The sequence below is a fragment of the Trachurus trachurus genome, assembly GCF_905171665.1.
Source record: "Trachurus trachurus genome assembly, chromosome: 21".
NCBI classification, from domain to species: Eukaryota; Metazoa; Chordata; class Actinopteri; order Carangiformes; family Carangidae; genus Trachurus; species Trachurus trachurus.
In genome coordinates this window covers 14,629,321-14,649,527 of record NC_139899.1, presented here as the reverse complement: position 1 = coordinate 14,649,527, position 20,207 = coordinate 14,629,321, and the positions used below count along the sequence as shown (strand labels likewise).

The following is a 20,207-nucleotide window of genomic DNA, read 5'->3' as shown; positions in this document are numbered from 1 at the left end:
CTTGTTTCAACACTATTAATCAACCTGATACTTTACTTTAAAGACTGGAGGATCCCTCATCACCACTGGCCATGCTCAGACTGTGTAGCTACACTCCCAGGTATTATGCATTGTTGACACTGACTTTATGGTGTGACAGGGTGTTAAAAGGACATGGCCACTCTGAGCTTCAGTAGTAGTAGCTGGATACAAGAGTTGAAACAGGCTATAAAAGCAATAAACTGCCATTTCATGACCTAAGGTGTCTGATTAGACTGTGCATGGAAATTTACATGAGCACTGACTGAGGCGGCTAAATGAGAGGACTACTAGGCTACATCTTTTCTGTTAAAGGATCACAAAAGGTAATATTTAATGTATTTAAACTGGATGGTATCATTAGTTAGATTTTTAGGATCATCACCATGGCAGATGACTGATGCAGATCTCATGTAGCCTACCTCAAAGACAAGTAGGTACACAAACTTTTTTGTGTTTGAGGGGGTCGAGATACTCCTTTTTTCCCCTGAACAACAAAGAGGGGGACCAGGCGTGCTGGACAAACAGAGGAGCAACCTACACACAGCTGTCTCGTCCCAGGACACTCAAGCATGGAGGGAACAAAGGGAAGACACGACTCTTTTTTTTTCTTTCCTCTCTCTATCTCTTACCAGTACGATTGCAAATCTTTCCTCCAGTTCCCCTGATTCCGGCATGGGCAGTTTCAGAGGCATGTTGTGTCCTCTCAGATCAGTGTGCTGGTCCATGCTCCCTGCGTTCCCCATGTTTGCTTCTTCTTGGACCACCAACTAGGCTACAACTTTTTTTCCTTCTTCTTTTACCTCCACCAACCACGACCACTCAAGAGAAAATCCCCCGCACGTCCACAAAAAATGAAAATAAAAAAAATATCCGCACGTTTTTTTTTTTTAGTTTAGCTCAGACAGGTTTGATCCCTGGTCACTTCTTTCAAAATAAAGCACATGTGAGGCAGGCAGCGTAATGCGACGGGTCCGAGCAGCAGCGGCAGCGGCAGCAGCGGTGGTGGTGGCGGCAGCGGCAGCAGTGGAGCCCCTGGTGAGGCATTTTCAAGGCAGGGGAGAGAAAAAAAAAGGGGGAGACCTGGAAACTTAAAGTGGATCCGCACGGACCTCTCCTCGCTGTTATCCGTATCTTGCACAATTTCGGCTCCACTCCCAGTTGGTAGTAATGACGACGAGCATGATTCACGCTTGTTTCTTCAACTCTTGCCCTCCTCCTCCGCCGCCGCCGCCTGTTAACGGTGAGTGAGCGGAGCTGGCTTTCCTAATCCTTCCACTGCTGCTGACCAGCTAGTTAAGGAGGAGGGGGTCCTCTCTCTCTCCCTCTCCCTCTCTCTCTCTCTCTCACTCACTCAGTCACACGCACACGCACACGCACACACTCACTGTGACACCGCACACACCGCGGCTGCACACACTCTCATCCCTCCCTGCTGCCTACAATGAGCTCTTTCAGGGACAAGCCTTCCACTTCTTCTCGGGGCGTAGCTCCCAAAGCCGTAACCAGGGGAGAAATTTTCTGTGTTGCATTGTGGTACTTTGAGTCCATTGTAACACACAACAAACTTCAGTCAATGGCGACCCTCCCTCCCTCCCTCCCACCCCCTTAGGGCCCCCTGAGCGGGAGACCCCTCAGCATGAGACCCCGGGCTCAGATCCCTCTTAACTAAAAGCACCGTGGTGTTTGTTTGCCCAATGGGTTCATTTCTTGTATTATGTATTGATTTATTGATTACAGGGCCACTCCAGTGTCACCAGATGTTTATACTACCCAAGTTTAACCAACTATGGTAATATTTTTCATACCTGAAAAGGGGCAAAACAACAACTCACAGCTAATTAGTCATGATAATTGTTATGAGTTACACCTGTGTTTGATTAGTCAATGTGTCTGCTGTGACTCAGCATCTTAAACCTTGTCAACTTACAGGATGGTAAGGGTTTGGTGATCCAGTGAACATGACGAAGGACTTGACATTTGAGGTTAGCCAGACTACTCGTCTTATTAAAGAGCTTGTGGATGTGCAAGCTGTGATGTGGTCATGATTAAATTAGCTCACTGTTTAATTGCTAAAAACTACCCCCATCCTGTTCTGCTTTACTTTTTTTCCTCAGATGACATTTTGACCTCACATGACAGGAAAAGCACATGTGTAACTAATAATATTACTTAATGTGTCCTTTCTGCGTAAGTACCCAGTAAGCCATGACATTTAGATAGCACACACAACACCAAGACCCAGAAAGTAACACAGCTGAATAAAATGGAGACATAAAAGTTATTTGAAATGTAGGCTATTTGAATCACAGAGTGGTTGCTTGTCTTTCTGGGGTCAACACTGGATCTATATTTGAAAAAAAAACAAAACAAGTTTTGCTGTGCTGTTTCTGTCTAGTTTTTGTATCCAACATTTCTCCACAGACAGATATCCTTCGGCCCAAACTTTAAGCAAGTAGGCTACAGATTTTTGCCTCCAGGCTATCTGAAGGTGTTTGATTTAAAACATTGTGGAGACCTCCAGACTGAGAACTATCTCTCGAAATGACCCCAGATCCCCCAGCACTCAACAATAAAACTACAATTTGATGATAAAAACAGTCACAGTCAGACAATATTTATTCCCTCTGAAGATCTTCGACTTGCATTAGTATGAAATCTGATCTGCTGACAGGGTGGAGACCACATTACGCACGAGAGGCTGACGTCAGCATGCAGAGCTCCGGAGACCATCCAGAGGTTCTCCAGATGCACAGTGGTTTCATTCATGATGTTCACGATACTGGACTGATTCAATAGGGGAGGGTGTCACATCTGAGGTTAGCTGGCAGGACACATTGAGGATGCTAAGCACTGCTGACTGACCTCATACAATCATTACGTGTCCCAAGTTAACTAGATTTGTTCTGTCTGAAGACCCCTCCCCATTGTGTTGTTGACATTACAAGTTTTACCACTTAGTGGATTTTATTTGCTTAGTTTCAAGATCAGATTTCAACAAATCCCAACAAAAAGACAAATACATTTAGTATCAAAGATGCTTTTCACACAAGTTAAGTAAGAAATAGGTTCTAACAGTGTCACAGTCCAAAAACCCAACGTTAACACAAGGGCTATCTTCAAAACAAGGTCTGGTAATAAAGTAGGATTATCTCATCAGTCTGAGTTGTGTTGATTTTTCTGGTGAGCTGTTGCTAAAAACCAATAGTCTCATAGTGAAACTGGGACTTTCTGGGCCTCTGAGAATCTGGGGTCTGTTGAAAATCTAGCACTGTAAAGGCCAAGTTTCATTCACCAAGAAATTTTAAATTATCACGCAATAATGTTTACTATACACAGGGCAGTGTAGCCAATGTGAGCTACAATAAACACATACAAGTGACTGTGTAGTTGGATTCAACCCATCTATTATCTTGTCACAATAAACAAATTGTACTTAACTGTTCACTGACAACAGAGCAATGTGACACATGACATAAGCTACACAATGACAAACAATAAAACAAAGTGTGTTTCTATTAACTGCAGTGAAAATACAACTGGCACAGCTGATTGTAACAGCAACAATACAAATGGGAATGAGGGATGCTGCTGATCTGAGTTTGTGTTGTGTAGAAGGAATAAAGTGTTTCTCTTCCAGTGGTTTCACTGGTATCTTCTTTTGAGTAAAGGCCTCAAACTTAGTCCCTCTTCACATCATTTTAGGAAAAATTCCTCAGTGTGATATCAAATCCTGTTAACTTTTCCTTCAATCATTTACTTTTCTGTTTCATCCATGTTGCTTTTTCAAAGCTGGACCCAACACCACATGTATTCTTCTAAGGGGTTGTGCATTAGAAACCAGTTTAAATATATGGGTGGAGACAGCACCTTGCAGCTGCATCTCTAAGAGGTCTGGGGAAATACGAGTGGCTTCAGAGATCTCCATAAGGAAATATAAAATGCAAAGGAGAGACCAAAAATAAAGGCAGCACAATTGGACCACTGTGTGAGGAACCTCACAGGAAGTTCGTTTGGCAGCTCAGTGTAGTAACATCTGTGAAATGAAGTTATTTTAAATGAGGAGGCTCATGAAGTTATAGCCTTCACAGAGCTGGAGTGGAGCAACAAATGTGGCTTTGTATTGTGCTCTAAGGGTCTGGAGAATTCAGTGGTTCAATCACACAGACGTGAAGGGAAACACTGCCATCTAATGTGTGTAAAGCGCACTGCCCACTGAAGATGGCATTTCTATGGTTGAAACAGAAGAATAATTCTTTGTTGTTAACAGTTTAACTCCACCAACTTTTTTTTTTTTTTTTTTACAGGGAGGCTTCAGAAATCATTTAATTATACTCGGGCAAAATTTACCTCTGAATGCTCCAAGGTTTCACAACTGGAAACAATGATCCTTAGTGGCCAGAGTATTTATTTGCATTTCTGGTTGCACAAATCAACTAGCACAAATCAAACCACAACTCTGGTTAGGAAAACTCAACATGCAGCCTGCAGTTCTCCCTCTATTCACTGGCTGTATGTTTATTTACACCAAACATTTGAATATTCTAAAACATTTCCCCTTCATTGTGCAGTGTGGCATAGTAAAAATATTTTACAGCATATCATGCAAATAGATAGAGAAATAGAATGTATACTTCAAGAGGCTGAGTATCAAACTATATTTATTGTATACAGTATAGGGACAACAAATAATGTACAAATAAAAAGTGAAATATCTGCCAAAGTCACCCTGCAAATCTAGCAAATGTTAACTTTTAAAAAGATCGTGGACATTCTCACAAGATTTCTACCAACACACAAGTCCAACAAACTACTCTTGATAATGTGGATAGATTTTAGACAAATGTACTCAAATTGGCAACACAGCATTGACTCAATAGTTATCATGAAATATATAATTTTAGATCCTGAAAAAGTGGGCCACTGTTACAGAGTCACTACTCGTTTACATCTATATCTTATGTTAACCAAACCATTTTTATAAAAGAACACTATGCATTTAGAATTTTTGGTCCAGAGTCATTACTGTACTTTATTTACCATTCAGTTATATCTGCGTTGAGTGTGACAGTATTGAGGTAAACCATCCATACGGATCTTTCCCAGCACAAATACTTTTCTTAGCAACTGTATAAGGTGAAATGGGCATGGATATGTGAAATTATCTTTAATGTTTAAAAAAGTTACTAAAAGTTTGTTACATGAGAATTTTTTACAACACCTCTATGATCTATGGAGCAATTAAACAATGGCTTCCATGCAGCAGTTCTCATCAAGTACATTAAAATGAGCCCATCCTGAATTTGAATGCTTACAACAATGTGGAAAACTTAAAACAGAAGAAAAGAAAGAAAAAAAAGGAAACAATTTTGGCATGTACATTAGCTTACAATTTGAGACATGCAGGCTGCCATCTCAACATCAGGAGAACACAATAGATTTTTTAATGACAAGCCATATCTGATTTGAGATGTGTCCCTTCCTGGGACAAGGTCTAATCACCCGTTTATGTGAATTAAAAAAACAAAAACAAAAAACAAAAAAAAAACATGTTACCCCGCATCTCAAAGTCACGATATGACTTACAATTTAAAAAACAAAGACAAACAATCCTCATTTTACGTTGTGAACAACCTGATATTTAGCAGAGCACAGTGGAAAAAAGTAAAAACAGAAATAAAACAAATACAACATGGAAAAAAAAGGTGTGGATGTTCTTCCATGACTGCAGTCCACTTAAGAAGAGACGCCTCCTGTCTGTTGTTGAAATACATCAATAGTGTCTTCATCCTCCATCTCCAGCTGTGAAAACCAAAAGTAAATCACACATTAGGCACTGCAGGACAATATGTATTATATTCATCTTATTGAATTAGTGCCATGGAAAAATTAGTTCTTAACAGAAGCTCTAACAAATGTAGATTAGTCAAGTTATCTTTGAAGCTCATCTATTATTCAGTTTGTTTAATTAGATCATATTTTATTATTTTATTTAAAATGGGCAAATTAATATAGGCCAATTTATGTAGCAATTCCTTGTGTTTTGACAGCATATAAAACTTTCTGCTAAATTAAAAGAGGATTTGTAAAATATTTTTTTATTTAAAGTTGTAAGTAAGAAAAAAAAGTATTGTAATATATGCACACCGCAAACTTTGTTTATATAAAAAGGTTGTATATCAAAAACTGGTTAAACAATACTGGATTTTTCTATTAAACCTTTTCTAACGTTATAGTTAAACAATGAGGTCAGGAGCACTGGACACTGGTCAGCAGAAGAAAAAAAGTTTATAGAAAGATTTCAGGTGGTCAATCATATACCGTGGCCTCATTAAGTAAACAGACTCCTTCACTTTTTCCATACATTTTGCCAGTTAATCTACATTCAATAGTCCTGATGTTTAGCAAACAAGGCTGTCACATGTCTTTTATTTAAATACCTTATGATGCAATGATATGACCTGATACATGATTGATACTGCCGTCCTTCAGGCAGGTTCTATCATCTCTGCAGATGATTTGTGAAGCTCAGTTAGTGACTATTAGGGATACAGATATTTCCAAGGACTTTGTAGTTTTGTTTAATCCTGACGGTGTGAATGGAAGGACATTCAATTCACTAATGTGTGTCTTTCTAAACTATGTCTGATTAATTCAATTTGCCACAGGTGGACTAATCTCAAGTTCTAGACACAGAGGATAACTAAGCCAACAAGAAGCACGTGGCACCAAGGCATTTAATTTTTTTCAATTTCTGACATTTCATTGTGTCTTGGATTATTGAGTATAGACTGATGGGCCAAAAAAATGTTATAGATTAAATTACATCACACCCAAGTGTGCAAAAAAGAGTACCAAGTACTTTCCAAAGCCACTGGATATACACACAAAAAAACAAACTTGACTGCACAAGTACCGTATTCACTTCCTAAGATCTACTGAATCATCAAGGTGTGACCGCTAGTTTTTTCTAGGTCATCAGTTGTACCTCCAACACACGAATATCTAGTTGGCCAATCTCCTGCCAAAATTCAGCTAAGTGGACAAAGTAGTATTCTCACCCCATCTGAGACAAAAGGTACTAACAAAATCACTTAGGGAAGCATACAAGAAAAAAACGAAGAAGAAAAAAAAGACACTAAAGACAGCTTTTAACGAATGTGGCAAGAGACAAACTCTGAAACAAGGTGAAATGCAGGTTCTGTTTTTTGATAAGACAAAATCACCACAACACACACACAAATTAAGTGCGGTTCAAAAATAATACACTTCAGTGTCCAGGGGTGAAAAGTTGGTAGTGACTCATCTACATACAGCAGCTCAAGACTTGTTGAAAATCACCACTGTGTGTGCCGACACAAACAGTGATATGGTCACATAGCACTGCAAAATACTTAGTAAACATTTAAACTGCAATTTTGCAGGTGCAAAACTGAAGGCATGGGTTGTGAAGAGGACTGGTTTAAAACTTGCAAATGTCTTAAGCAGAGGAGGCATATTGGCCTTTTAATTCTACTGGTGTGCTTCATGCATTATACTGTGTGATGAGGTTTTAGTAGTGAACTAGGGATTAACTTTTTTTTTTTACTTTTCTGGGGATAGGTAACCGGGTGTATTCAGGAAAGCCCGATTACATGTAAACAAACAGGTTGATACCAATAAATATATTACATTTAAACTGAATGCCAACACTTTTTAGCATCTAAAATGTAAATGTGACACAAATTGACTTACTGCTGTGTATCTTGAAAACCCTACAACACAAATATGTACATGACAAGGCTGCAAATGGTTTAGGTTCACCAACCTGTGCAGGTGTGTCTGTTTCATTGATTGGCTGTCCATCAAACCTAAACCTTATCTGACGAATTGACAATCCCTGCAAAAGACAGAGCACACGAAGGAACATGTTAATGAGATTAGAGATCCAGTTAACTATTAAGAGAACAATGTCAACAAAGCCAACAAATAGACACAAGGCTGCAGTTTGTGTGTTAAACAGGTAATAAAAGTTTCCGTTTCCCAGGATAATATTACCTGTCTTTCGCAGTATGCCTTCATTAGTTTGCTGAGCGGAGTGTGCCTCTTGATTTTGAACTGTACCACCGACCCGTCCTGACCAGCTACCTTCAGGTTGATGTGGTCATTCTCCGTCTTCACTCCTTCCTGTGGCAGAAAAAAAAAGCGGCGACCGGTAAATCAGCGTTAATCTCAGCACAACAACATCTAAACTCGTGTAGCCGGCTAATTTAACCCAGCCATATTCACAAGACTGGCTTGGTCCGAGCGGCAGGTTTCACCGCACACGCAGCGTTGTGCCGGTGGTTAACGTTAGCATGGGAAGCTAGTCCGTGCTCAAACTGGCGCAGAGAGCCACAATGGCGCAAATGAAAAGGATAACACAAATCATTCAATTTCAGTGGCAATCTCTAGCACCGACCTTAGAAAGCACAGCCTGATTGAACGCAAAAGCCAATGAGTGATCGCAGCGGGTTGTATTATTGGAGGAACCCTGGCAAAAAACCGAAACCGTGCGCCTATATCCAAAATATCCGCAAATTGGTGGACCTTTGTTTTCTCTATCTGCCCGCTCAAATGCGCTATCTGTAGCCTGGGAGCAGGCTAGCTTAGCAGTGTGCTAACGGTAACTTGCGGCTGGCATCGTAAACACGAAACGGCAGACACAAACACGGTGCTCCTTTCGAGGAAACACGGCACTGACCTTTGGCTTTTCTTCGGACATTCTGCTGTTTCCCAAGGTTTCGTTACCGACGAGGACACAGGCGGTTCGCGGCGAAGCGGGTTATCTGCTCCTCCGGCTCTTTCGTTTGGACATGGGAGCGCGCGCCGAAATTTAAAATGTGATTCGACCAAAGGAGTCACGTGCTTCGCTTTCCAGCGGGGACGCGGATACGTGAACGCGCAAGACAATTTTGCGCACTCCCGCGAGTGGGCCCTTCTGCAAAGCAACCCTTTGTGGTCCAGGCAGGCCAGGGTCATTCAAAGGCAGAAACACAACAAACCAACCAACTAGAGATATGATGGCAATGTTGATCATATTTGCTAGTCTACAGTGAACCGAAGGAGACTTTGTATAGGGTTTGTATTCCACTGTTTAAAAAAAGAGAAGTGGTGTCATATACTTTCTTTTGGGTTTGAATAACTTCTCTTTCTTTGGTTGAAAGTTTAAGTTCTAGTTCCCTGTGTTTGAGGGAAAGTAAAAAAAAAAAAAAAAAAAAAAATTTTTTATTCATTTAATTTTGTGGTAACCATTTGTTTTTCAACAAAAACAAGAGTCAAATGTTTCCTGTATATTTCAAGAACACACATTCTTTTACCCAGTAAAGTTCAGAATCTTATTCTGACTCTGATGTTTATCAACAGTTAAAATTGCAAAACAGAGTAAAATGTATTACATGTTGCAGATGAACTTTTATATAAAAATAAATGGTGACCTTTAGACAGAACAATCAGTAAAGGAGTGTACAAATGCAGAAAGTGAAACTGCTAATTACAAAAAAAAAAGCACTGATGAGCTCTGGAGTTGTGGACCTTTTGTAACACTGCATTTATGCAAATTAATACAATCATGTTTTTGATCATGGTGGACAATATGTTTTCACAGGTTAGCCCTTACATCTAGTTAACTGTGGACAGAAAAACAAGTTTAACAGGTTTTTAACATTCACATCAAAATGAAGGCAGAGGAAATATTAATACAATGTGTATAAAAAATCACACATTAGGTAAATGGAGCATGTTTGGAATAGTGCACAAAGTCAAAATGATTTCAGGTCATTTTGGTGACATTTTTTGCCATCATTAAAACACTGAAATCAATCCGTATAATCACAGTTTATCATATGCTACTTGTACATGGCTATCTCAATGTTACTGGCATCAATCAGATCATTTTCAAGGATATTTTTCTTAATGGTCGTCCATACGGGCGTATGGATTATCCTTTGCGATACCTGAAAAAGAAAAGAAAACAGATTAGTCAATTATACAGCAACAAACAGATGACTTGCATACAGTATATTTGATATTATGCAATTGTTTGAATTTCCAATTTTACAAAAATCATTGTCATACATTTGGGAATTTAATTCATGGCTATCAATTAAGTACAGCATAGTCTTTCTCCAGTAGATGGCACTACTAGATTATTATTGTGTATTGTTTGTTTGTTATCATCATCATCATCATCATTATTATCAGCATCATGTTTAGTTCTTCTTTTGATTCATAACAGATCCTAGCTTCCTCTACTTGTATTTCTTAATATCAATTTTATTGTATCAATCTGTTTCCCCTAATCTCTGTTTATTCATTTTACAACTCTTTTGTCACTGTGCATGTACAGTAGACTAACCATTGGGCAAAACAAGTCCCTTTGATATTCCAAATGTACATGTTTCAAACCACACAGAAAAAAATGTGTCTCACCATATTTCTGCCTGATTTCATCATGCCTCAACTGCATTTCTGTTCTCCTGTAAGGAAGAGAAACAAAGACAAATAGTTAGACAATAGAGAACACTGGATGCTCTCACACCTACACTGTCTGAATCCTGGATTAAGTGTCAACAATAGCTACTGTCCTGCTATAACACACTGACAGGACAGTATAGTAAAACCCAGGTTCGTATTTTAAAATTACTTAAGTAATGTTTCAAACAACTTTAAATTCATAATGTAGGATGAAAGTCCTGATAGAGATGTATGGTTGCAATGAGCCAACCACTTAAAAACACTTGACAACAGAAGAAACAATAGTTTTGTGTCTGCACAATTTCTGACGTAGTGACAACAATTTTTCATAATGAATAACATTTGTTACTATGCTAATAAGTTTGGATCCACACAGCGTAGTGTCAAAGTGACTCACTCTTATTATCATTCATGGTTATTAGTTACTGTCAGACGGCTACATATTTACTTTGCTTTTTGACGGGCCTTCCTTGCACGGGTTTGTCGCTCCACCTTTGCATCTTCTTTCTTGTTCCTGTTATAAAAGATTATGCATCATCATATCAATGTTTGTGTACAGATGTACTTTAACTGTCAATATGATGAGGAATTTGCTGTAAAATGGAGGTCGACTCTCAGTGAAGCAGTGTAGCAATGTAAAAGACAATTTTGAGAATTTTACTCTCTGCTTTGACTTTGAAACCTGTTTTTGGAAGAGATTTAAGTACATATTGAAGGTTATTTTCAGAGTTAAACTGCTGTCACAAATTCTGGCAGCCTTTTGGAGACAGCGGTATCAGCCTTGCCTTGCAGAAGAACAACCCATTGTGTTCCCTGTCCTCCTCCTCCTCCTCCTCCTTTCATGGTGAACCAGATTTCACACTTCATGTGACTTAATACTTACCCAATTCTTTCACACTTGCAACAGCAGAAGCAGCAAATGAGAATGGCAATGATGATGGTGCCAGCCAGCACTGACACGGTGATGATCAGAACCTGGAAGTTGACTGTATCAAAGGCAGACACACAGGGAGAGGGTTAAAATCTGACCTCATCATGAGCCTGGAAAGCTCAAATCCAACAGATACAAAGAACAAGGCTTTCCTCTGTTAGACTAGAGTTAACAACTTTGTAGAGCATGAAATTTTATTCAGTTTGAAGATGGTTATGTTTTTTCTGTGAAGAGCAAATACCATAATAAGTGAATCCTTTAGTTTAGTATTGATTAGTGACTTGGCAGCATCTCATAACAAGATTGGGGGGCAAGAAAATACAATACTTGGACTGTAACTAAAAAACGTTTTCATGATTGATTCATATGTCTTTTTGTTTTTATTGATCAATTCAGTGTTTGACTTGATTGAAAAGTCCCATCATAAATTCCTCCATCTCTTGTCAATATGATCAAATTGTTTGATTGTCCGAACCAGATCCTAACGACTTTCGCTTTACTATCGAGTAGTAACAAAGAGAAAAGTGGAAAATCCTCACAAGCCAGAAGCTGTAACTACAATACTTTTTTGTTTTGAACAATGAAATATTCATCATAACATTTCAGACTCAGTTTTTAACACACACAAAAAAAACCTTAAATAAATATCAAATACTCTCATACACATTTCTGGCTGGTTATGGGTAGAACTGGCTTGTAATTGGTTTAACTTGGGTTAAGCAGCATTCAGTCTGAGGTTTGTAAAGTCTTACCCCAACAGACCCCCCATCGAGCATCAGTCAAAGGACAAACACTGTTGGGGGGCAGGATGTTCCTCACTGGGTAATCAATGCATTGTCCTGTTGGTATGCACCATAAACACTGCAAAGAAAAACAGCAACAAGCAGTGTTATAACCGTCTTATCTTTGGTATTTATGGCAACAAACCACAGCTAGACAGCTAGTTTCTGTATCAGGCTGAACTTTAGGAGACTTACGGTGACGTTCTTCAGGCATTCATCACAACTAATGTTGGATCTCAAGGCACAAGGGACTGAAACAGACATAAATCACAACGTGTTAATAGTTTTTAGGGCTAAGTCATGGTCCTATCTCCAGTTGTAGGTTCAGATAGGTTTCTAAATATGCTCACAAGACAGAAATAAAACACTATAGGTTGAATCTTCGACATATCTTTAGTAGCCTATTTAGCCTACACGCGACAACACCGTTAAGCGGTTCACTTCGGACTGACTCGGTTTGTAAAAGGAAAAACTAAGGTAAAAGTTTATTTAACTTTAATTAATTTAATTCATCAAATGTTCACAAGCAAAAGAGTCATTAGAATCCTACTGATCTTTACTTGTGTGGTTGAGTATTTCGCCACGGTCATGTGACAACCTCCTGACCTGAGCCGCTGTGGCTGAACAAAACAAAAGCACATCTGCCCCCGCTCAAGACAAAAAAAGAAAAGAAAAGAAAAAACTTACCCGAGGCTGGAGCTGGAGTCGGTGACTGTGCTTCTGTGCTCACGCTCACACCGAGGAGAATGAAGGCGACGGCGGCGACTGAAGCTCCGAGAGCTCCGGACATCGTGAGACGAGTGGAAACTACTGACGGCGTGGACATAACTCTCCACAGCGAGAGGTTTCTCAAGTCGCAGCAGCAGCAGCAGCAGCAGCAGCAGCAGGGCTGGGCCGAGAGTTTACAAGAGGGGGAGGGGGAGGGGGGGTGACGTCATGAGCTCCTGCTCCTGACGCTGGTGTCATCAAACAGCTGCAAACAGCTGCAAACATCTAAAAATGCTTCTTTTTTTGTTACAGTTTTAGTAATAGCCTACTACAAAAATGAATTGTAATTAATTTTATTTCATGTTGTAATTATGATTTTTTGGTTTGTTTACAAACGGGTTATTAACCACTCATAGCCTAATAATGCTCATATATCAAATATCAGAGATACTTTTTTTTTTTTTTTTTTTTACAATAAGTAAAGTAACAAATAATTATAATAATTATTTAAAAAAAAATAATAATAAAATAATTAATATCCGAAGTCTTATTACAGCACCTTTTTTTTCACAGGAACCAGTGTGGCTAACTTACAGAACAATGTGGGGAGGAAGTTTCAATTACCTTTTTATTTATTTTTTTAAAGTTTCAGAACAGACAATCAAATAAATAAGGGGGAGGGGGGTAGTGCAAAACAAACAACAAAAAAATACAGCAAATTAAATCGAATCAGTTCATGGTCACAGTTCACAGTTCATCCTTTGTAAATGTTATGTAAGCATGCCAAACCCTATTATGATGTGGTTGTCAGTGTCAGACATTTCATCCTGGTTCAACTTCCTCACCACCAAACATCTAACAAAACACTCCCAAATAATAAACCAGGCCATTAAAATAACTGAAATATCTCAACACCCTCTGTGTGAACTGCAGGCGCTCAGAGATGAAGAAAGCCACATTACTGAGGACAACATCCCACCCTCTGCACCACTCCTTCATGCTGCTGCCATCAGGCCAGACACTTACAGAGCCCCACTGGCCCTGAAAAACATTAAACATGAGAAATCTTTCATCCCCTCTGCAATAACTGCTCTAAATGATATATAATAGACTGCAATGTGTTTTTATCTTTTGTGGTGTGTGTTTTTGAATGTGTTTTAAGAGGGTTTGTAAATGCCTGGGTGTGGATTTTAACTTTTCTAAAAAGTTTTTAATGCCTCGTGGAGTTGTTTTAAAAGACCAATTCCTGTTTTTATTGGGAACAGACAATTAAAGTTTCTATTTTACTCTGTTTTTATAAATGTGCACAGTTTGTCATGACTCACCCTCTTCTTCTTAAATTCTGTGGAAAGCCCTGTGTAACTGACCAAATCATTACTGCATTGTAGGTTGTACGGTATTTCAACTGTTACTATTTACTGCCTAATCATTGTTTGTTGTAATGTGTTCATGTTTGGTCTGATGCAGAGTAGATTAAAATTCACAGTTGCTCACATTCACATTTAAATTTTACATTGTCCAACATAAGACAAGACAAAATATGAGAAATCTGGGACAAAGACAAGACCAATTTTGAAATACAATAATTTATTAAAGGATCTTTAAATTCTGATATAAAACATGTTCTGATTTTTTTCTTCTTCAAAACAATCAGAAATCTCAGAAATACAGTCATCGTCAATGGCAAGATCAGTCTCTGGTGTGGCCGCCGGCAGCTGACCAGAACGCCTAAGTGAGTACGATCAGAAAGCAATGGAAGACAGTGATGCAATGTGAGGTAAATACTAAGCTCATTAGGTTTGGATCATATTATTCTTATCATGAAATATACTGTAGGTTGATTGGCATAAGCATGAATCCTTGTTCATTTACAGCGGACTTGGAGAGACAGCCTCCTCTGGGTTAGCAAGACAGTAAAAGGAATTGAGCGTGTCAGGTGCTAAGGGCAACACACTTAGGTTAGGCCATGTTAGCAAAAGGTCAGATAACTTTCAAAAAAAGAAAAGAAAAAGGGGGAAATCAATAGTAAATTATAAACAACTTGTTTGTTTCAGATTTTTTTGTGTCCCTGAAGACACATGTAACAGAAAAACAAAATACTCGCAAAACTGCATCATTACATTTCCAGCACACAGTTCACTTCTCTGAGCTTATTCTCCCAATTCATTGACACATCAATAAATAAATACCCTACCCTCACATGGCCTTTGACATCACTGAGAAGAAAAGAGACACACTCCCTATAGATACAGACACACTGAACAGGCGATACCATGCTTGCTTCTTCAAACACATCCTTGAACGTCAGTTTCAGATACAAAACAAACACATAGTCGCAGCTCGGGAGGCTACATACGGACTCAATGCAGAGTACTTGTAGGAGCCAAAATAATTCAATGGATTTTAGCACTGGTGTTTCTTGAGAAAATACTTTTTACTGCAGTGGTTACAGACATTGCATCTCCACTGATGCAGTGGTTATTCACACTGAAATTCTTTATTTGCTTAGTTGACGTAAAGGAGGCAAATTTACTTTTCTTTTTTTTTTGTTTTGTTTAAGTTAGGGATGTGCTTTTGTTGCACATCGGTCCGTGGAAGCATGAACTATCACTCATCCCCAAATTTTTACTCCAAGGCCACGTTTACACTATTAATCCCGATTAAATAGTTACAATAAAAACTTAAATAAGGCAAGATGAGGGAGATATTCTCCCTGGGATGATGACAGTTATAATACACATTAACCTGAGGGCATCTCCATTCAGGAGAACATTCATTACAATGGGCCGCACTATTCTGTAGAGAAAAAAAAACACCTAAAAAAAAGGTGAAAACTCAGTCTGTGTACATTTACCACTGCAACACATTCTTTTACATGGTTTGGGATGTAGGCTTGAAAGAACTTCACCATTGAAAATTAAGTCTAAATTAAGATGTGTGAATTTGTGTGTGGAGGTTTTTAAAATGTTTGGTGGAAAAAGAGCCTGTGAGCTCTGTCCAGTTTTCTGTGGATAAAAATAATGATAAAAAAAAAAAAAAAAAATCCACTAAACAATACCTGAATTCAATTTCAAGTAGCATGAGGAAAATGACCAGTGTAACTAATGAGAGTAACAGGGATGAGACTGCATGGAGGGAAGCAACACTAGGGACGACCGTAAAGCTTAACACGGTGCAGATGCGTCAGTGTTCCCACACTTGCCACAATCAGTAGAGACATCACCAAAAAAAATTCTGTGTCGATTTAGAGAAGGAATCTTTCTGTAGTGTTTCTGCACAAGCCAGTCCAAAGCTCTGAGACACCATTTCTGTCAAAGTGATTTGTTCCTCTTCTCATTTCTACATCTTGCTCGTTCTAGTTCAGGTGTACGGTGGCTCAGACCACGTTGTGTCCTGTACAGTCAATCACCTGATCCAGTTGGTTCCATAACTGGAGACGGACTTCACACTGCAGCGCTTCTTCACAATCATGTTTATGTAGGCTTTCATGATCTTTGTGATTTCACCAACCTAGAAATATACAGATGAAACAGAAAAAAAGAAATGTAAATAATCCCAATGTTTCCACAAAACAAATTCTGATCATGAGTTCACTGCTGTTATGGACAATACACATCCAAAGACAAATGATGTACCTGTGGTGTTTCAAAGAACATTTCTCGTTCGTCCACAGTGATCTTGTAGGTGCAGGGCTGCGGAGCACCAAAGAAGATGATGTGCTCATATGGGAATTTCTCCAGAGGTTTGGGCTCCCCTCTCTTGTAGACGGACACATTCTCAGCACTCACACTCAACCAGAGGTCGTGAGGGAAGCCTCCTTCTTTGCACTGTAAAGACATGAAAAAAACAAGATCAATGTCATTCTAAAATCTAGAGCTTTTGATTTAATTTAAAGCCATTTAGTCATCATGAGTGACCAGCTGAGTTTTTAGAGCCACAGCAATCATGTTACCTAATAATATAAAAATGAAGTTAGATACAGTAAGGTATAGAGACAAAGAGGACCTGTACTGAGAGAGAATCATATCAGCAAATGCCTGGTGGTGTCTAAGTCCTCATTAAAGTGCCAGTAAACGTACCTCGACATCAAACAGTGTGGATCCATATCCAGGCCACTCTTTGATGATGGTCATGTATTTGAGCATGGCTTGGTGCTGATCCAGAACCTTGAGGCGAGACCACTTCTCTACGATGCTGGCTCTGGTGGCAGACATCTCCTCCTTTATCCACATCTCCAACATCTGCTCCTCCTCCATGCGCTGCTTCTTCATCGAGCCCGTCTTCAAACCGCGACGCAGGGTCCCGTCCAGGAAGCTGGTCCTCCGACGCTCCAGAGTCTGGCCCGACCCCGAGGCTCCGCCCACCTTGGTGAACTGCAGGATGCGAGTGCGCAGGCGGCCCACGGGGTAGACGTTTTCCAGGCTCCAGGTGGGCCGCGGCTTGCCTCCGTGTAGAAACTGCAGGCGCAGAGCGGCCAGGTGCTGCAGGGTCTCCTCACGGGCCGGGAAATGGCCTCTGGTCAGACTCTCATGGGCCTGAAGGAGCAGAGCTCGACATTAGCACCGCCGACAACAAGGGCTTAAAGGAACTCTCAATAACCTGCAACATGACATGATGTAGAACACACCTGCTCAAACATGAAAGCAAACTCCACTCCTTCTTTAGGCATACTCTCCACATCCAGGAAGCAGTAGAGTTTGAAATAGAGTTTCCACTGGCCTTCATCCTCAGCTTCCTCACTGCCAGCCAGTCTGGTGGGAAAGTCACAATCATCTCAAATACACATTGTACTCATGATGTCCTGAAAACACATGTATCTCCAACCAAAATCACACATACATTATGAAACGCAGGTGTAACATACCTTTCAAATTTAGCCAAAACATCGGCCACAAGAACTCTGCTTTCCACAGCTCTGTCAATAGTGTTGTTGTGTTCAAAGAGAGCAAACATGTTCCTGCTGTCCTCCATCGCCAGACCTCTGATTAGCTTCTCGACCACCTGTACAAATTAAGGTGATGATGTCAATGATCACATCGTCGTTGTTTGTGTGAATAAGAGAGCATTACTTAAAATGGGCACATGTTAAAAGTCAGAATGCCTCACTGACCTCTCCAGCGGTGGTGTGCGAGTTAATGGAGATCTTGCAGGAGCCTCCTCCGTGGCAGTAGACTGTGGTTGTCATTTCCTGGCGGGTGAGCAGTGCTATGATTTCCTCCTGGGAGGGAACAAACTCTCTGGTCTTGGTTTTCTTCAGAGACTCACCAATAAAATGGGCAAACCCTTCGATCTCTGTACCAGGGAACAGCTCTTTAATCCTGAAAACACCCACAGAGAGGAACACAGTGAAGCAAAGGTTTCAGATGCACCTGGACTGTTATGAATGAAAACATGTGTGCTTAAGTGTCCACGCACCTTTTGAGGTGAAACTTGAGGTAGCGTAAGATGCCTCGGCTGGGCAGAAAGGTGCAGCTCATGCAGGTCAGGAGATGCCAGTGGGCGCGATTGGAAAGACTGTTGGGGTGCGGGACGTGATTGGTTTGTTTGATCAGCTGACAATAAACCTCATCTCTTAATGACCTCAAGTCTTGACAGGTCTGCAGGATTCCCTGGATGATTGGAACAGGGTCGGAAACTGCCTCCATCTCCTGCAGAGAGTTGAAAATTTTCACGGCCTCATCCTGCAGGCTGGTGTAACCCTTTTCCTTTTGCACTGGAGGAGAGAGACAGAGAGTGTTGCATTTTATTTCAAACTGTTACTTAGATGTCTTACAGATGTAATAACTAGTTAAACTACATTTGATCACGTTAACATGTCAGTTATACCAACTGAAAAATGTTATAAAAGGTACATGTTGTAAGAAAGAGTATTAAATGTAGTATCCCCCAAACAAGTAAAAATATCAGAGTCAACAGAGAGCAATAGCAAGAGAATGCAGACCGTAGCACTTACAGTGGACGCTGACATCTCCATAGGGAAGAGGTAGAAGAGGGGAGTGCAAAGGATGCTGGGTATATCTCAGGATGGGGTTCCTCCAGTAAGTCTGCTCCACAGCCTCCACATTCAAACTGCTCTCCTTTAAAGACAAAGAAACAAACTGGATGAACGGTCTTATAATCAACTCTTCAGGAGTGATCTCTACAGCAAACTAGAGAACTCTTAAAGTGATTAAGTTCTGAATTTCAGTCAGATTAGAAAACATATCAATGGTTAATATTATTGCAGTTAAGTTGGTAAACAGCTAGGAAGAAAAGAAGTTAAAACTGTGTTGAACCAGGCCGAGTGAAGATTTAAAGAGGATCACAGCACACGTAGTGAGTACCTCACTTTACTACAGTGTGTGTCCCTGCCAAAGGTTTGCATGACTGAGGAGAAATTAAGTTACAATTAACAATAACATTAATTCCCACATGTTCATGCGGTGTTACACAGAATTATTTGTTGTTTCTTGTATTATTATTGATTGTTGTTATTGTTTTATTGAGAATTGTGCAGCAGATAGGGAGGAACAGTCAAGTGAATGTTTTAATACCTTGATGTCCCTTATGAGCTGCTGTGTTGGCGTTTCAATGGGGACTTTGCTGTCTATTGCTCCTTGAATGGCATTCGCCCACCTCATGGCTTCATTCAGCATTTTGGTGTAAAGACGGTAGGAGTGCTTTCGCCCATGCACGATTATGTTCCAGTAACCTGGGTGAAAAACACAGGGTCAAGGGAACTCAAAGGAAAACCTGAAATGTTGTAAAATGCAAATAAATGATACAGATCTCAAGTAGAAGAAGATAACTTAGATCATGAACTGACCAGTGTCCTTGAAGACCTTCTCATCAGGCTGCACCACCGAGCAGAGACTGTTGAGGACCAGAGTTCCCAGTTTGGAGGCACTGCGCTCTGATGACTTGTAATAGTCCAGAGAGTTAGTGGTAAGAACAAACCAGCGCTTCTTCAGCTTCAGAGATGTGCTTTTGGCCCCTGACTTCATCTCTTTATGCAGCCAGCCTGGGAGGATAAATAAATGATTTACTCAGCAAGTCCTAATAATAAAGAGTGTTCTTCTTTAAAACTTGATTTCCCTTGTCATACTGTTGTATATCTTTTTCCCACACTGTTTGATACCACTATATGTCATTTTGTTGGGAAAACAGCTAAATGCCCCTTTTTGTCATGTGTTGTTTCTCCTATTCCCCTCTTATTTCCTTCTTCAACAAATTCAACACATCAGCTATTTATTAACCTGGGCAGATGTGTCAGATGTATCCTAACGCATACTGTA

General features: G+C 40.0%; 4 protein-coding genes across 7 annotated transcripts in view; all 4 read right to left on the bottom strand.

The window, feature by feature from the left end:
- fmnl2a (formin-like 2a) overlaps positions 1-1,437 on the bottom strand; it is a 52,668-nt gene extending 51,231 nt beyond the window's left edge. For all 4 annotated transcript variants that reach the window (XM_083997243.1, XM_083997242.1, XM_083997245.1 and 1 more), the window contains exon 1: positions 651-1,437. In XM_083997243.1, coding sequence (XP_083853369.1) covers positions 651-764 — 114 coding nt within the window. In that variant the 5' untranslated portion in view covers positions 765-1,437. The remainder of the gene's footprint in view (positions 1-650) is intronic.
- Positions 1,438-4,703: 3,266 nt separating this feature from the next.
- Positions 4,704-8,865, bottom strand: sumo3b (small ubiquitin like modifier 3b). The gene is made up of 4 exons (XM_083996492.1): positions 8,741-8,865; positions 8,056-8,184; positions 7,826-7,897; positions 4,704-5,820 (listed from the first exon to the last, which is right to left on the bottom strand). The coding sequence occupies exons 1-4, from the start codon at positions 8,759-8,761 to the stop codon at positions 5,755-5,757; spliced, it is 288 nt and encodes a 95-aa protein (XP_083852618.1). The 5' UTR covers positions 8,762-8,865; the 3' UTR covers positions 4,704-5,754.
- Positions 8,866-9,288: 423 nt separating this feature from the next.
- pttg1ipb (PTTG1 interacting protein b) lies at positions 9,289-13,106 on the bottom strand. The gene is made up of 7 exons (XM_083996708.1): positions 12,913-13,106; positions 12,421-12,476; positions 12,196-12,304; positions 11,396-11,498; positions 10,961-11,026; positions 10,468-10,514; positions 9,289-9,992 (listed from the first exon to the last, which is right to left on the bottom strand). The coding sequence occupies exons 1-7, from the start codon at positions 13,049-13,051 to the stop codon at positions 9,949-9,951; spliced, it is 564 nt and encodes a 187-aa protein (XP_083852834.1). The 5' UTR covers positions 13,052-13,106; the 3' UTR covers positions 9,289-9,948.
- Positions 13,107-14,542: 1,436 nt separating this feature from the next.
- myo10l3 (myosin X, like 3) overlaps positions 14,543-20,207 on the bottom strand; it is a gene marked incomplete at its 5' end in the record, with an annotated part of 55,314 nt that continues 49,649 nt past the window's right edge. Inside the window, 10 exons of the mRNA XM_083996741.1 lie at positions 14,543-16,443; positions 16,569-16,760; positions 17,013-17,468; positions 17,561-17,684; positions 17,798-17,934; positions 18,044-18,251; positions 18,349-18,646; positions 18,887-19,010; positions 19,467-19,624; positions 19,739-19,933. Of these exons, the coding sequence (XP_083852867.1) occupies positions 16,339-16,443; positions 16,569-16,760; positions 17,013-17,468; positions 17,561-17,684; positions 17,798-17,934; positions 18,044-18,251; positions 18,349-18,646; positions 18,887-19,010; positions 19,467-19,624; positions 19,739-19,933 (1,997 nt within the window). The 3' untranslated portion in view covers positions 14,543-16,338. The remainder of the gene's footprint in view (positions 16,444-16,568; positions 16,761-17,012; positions 17,469-17,560; positions 17,685-17,797; positions 17,935-18,043; positions 18,252-18,348; positions 18,647-18,886; positions 19,011-19,466; positions 19,625-19,738; positions 19,934-20,207) is intronic.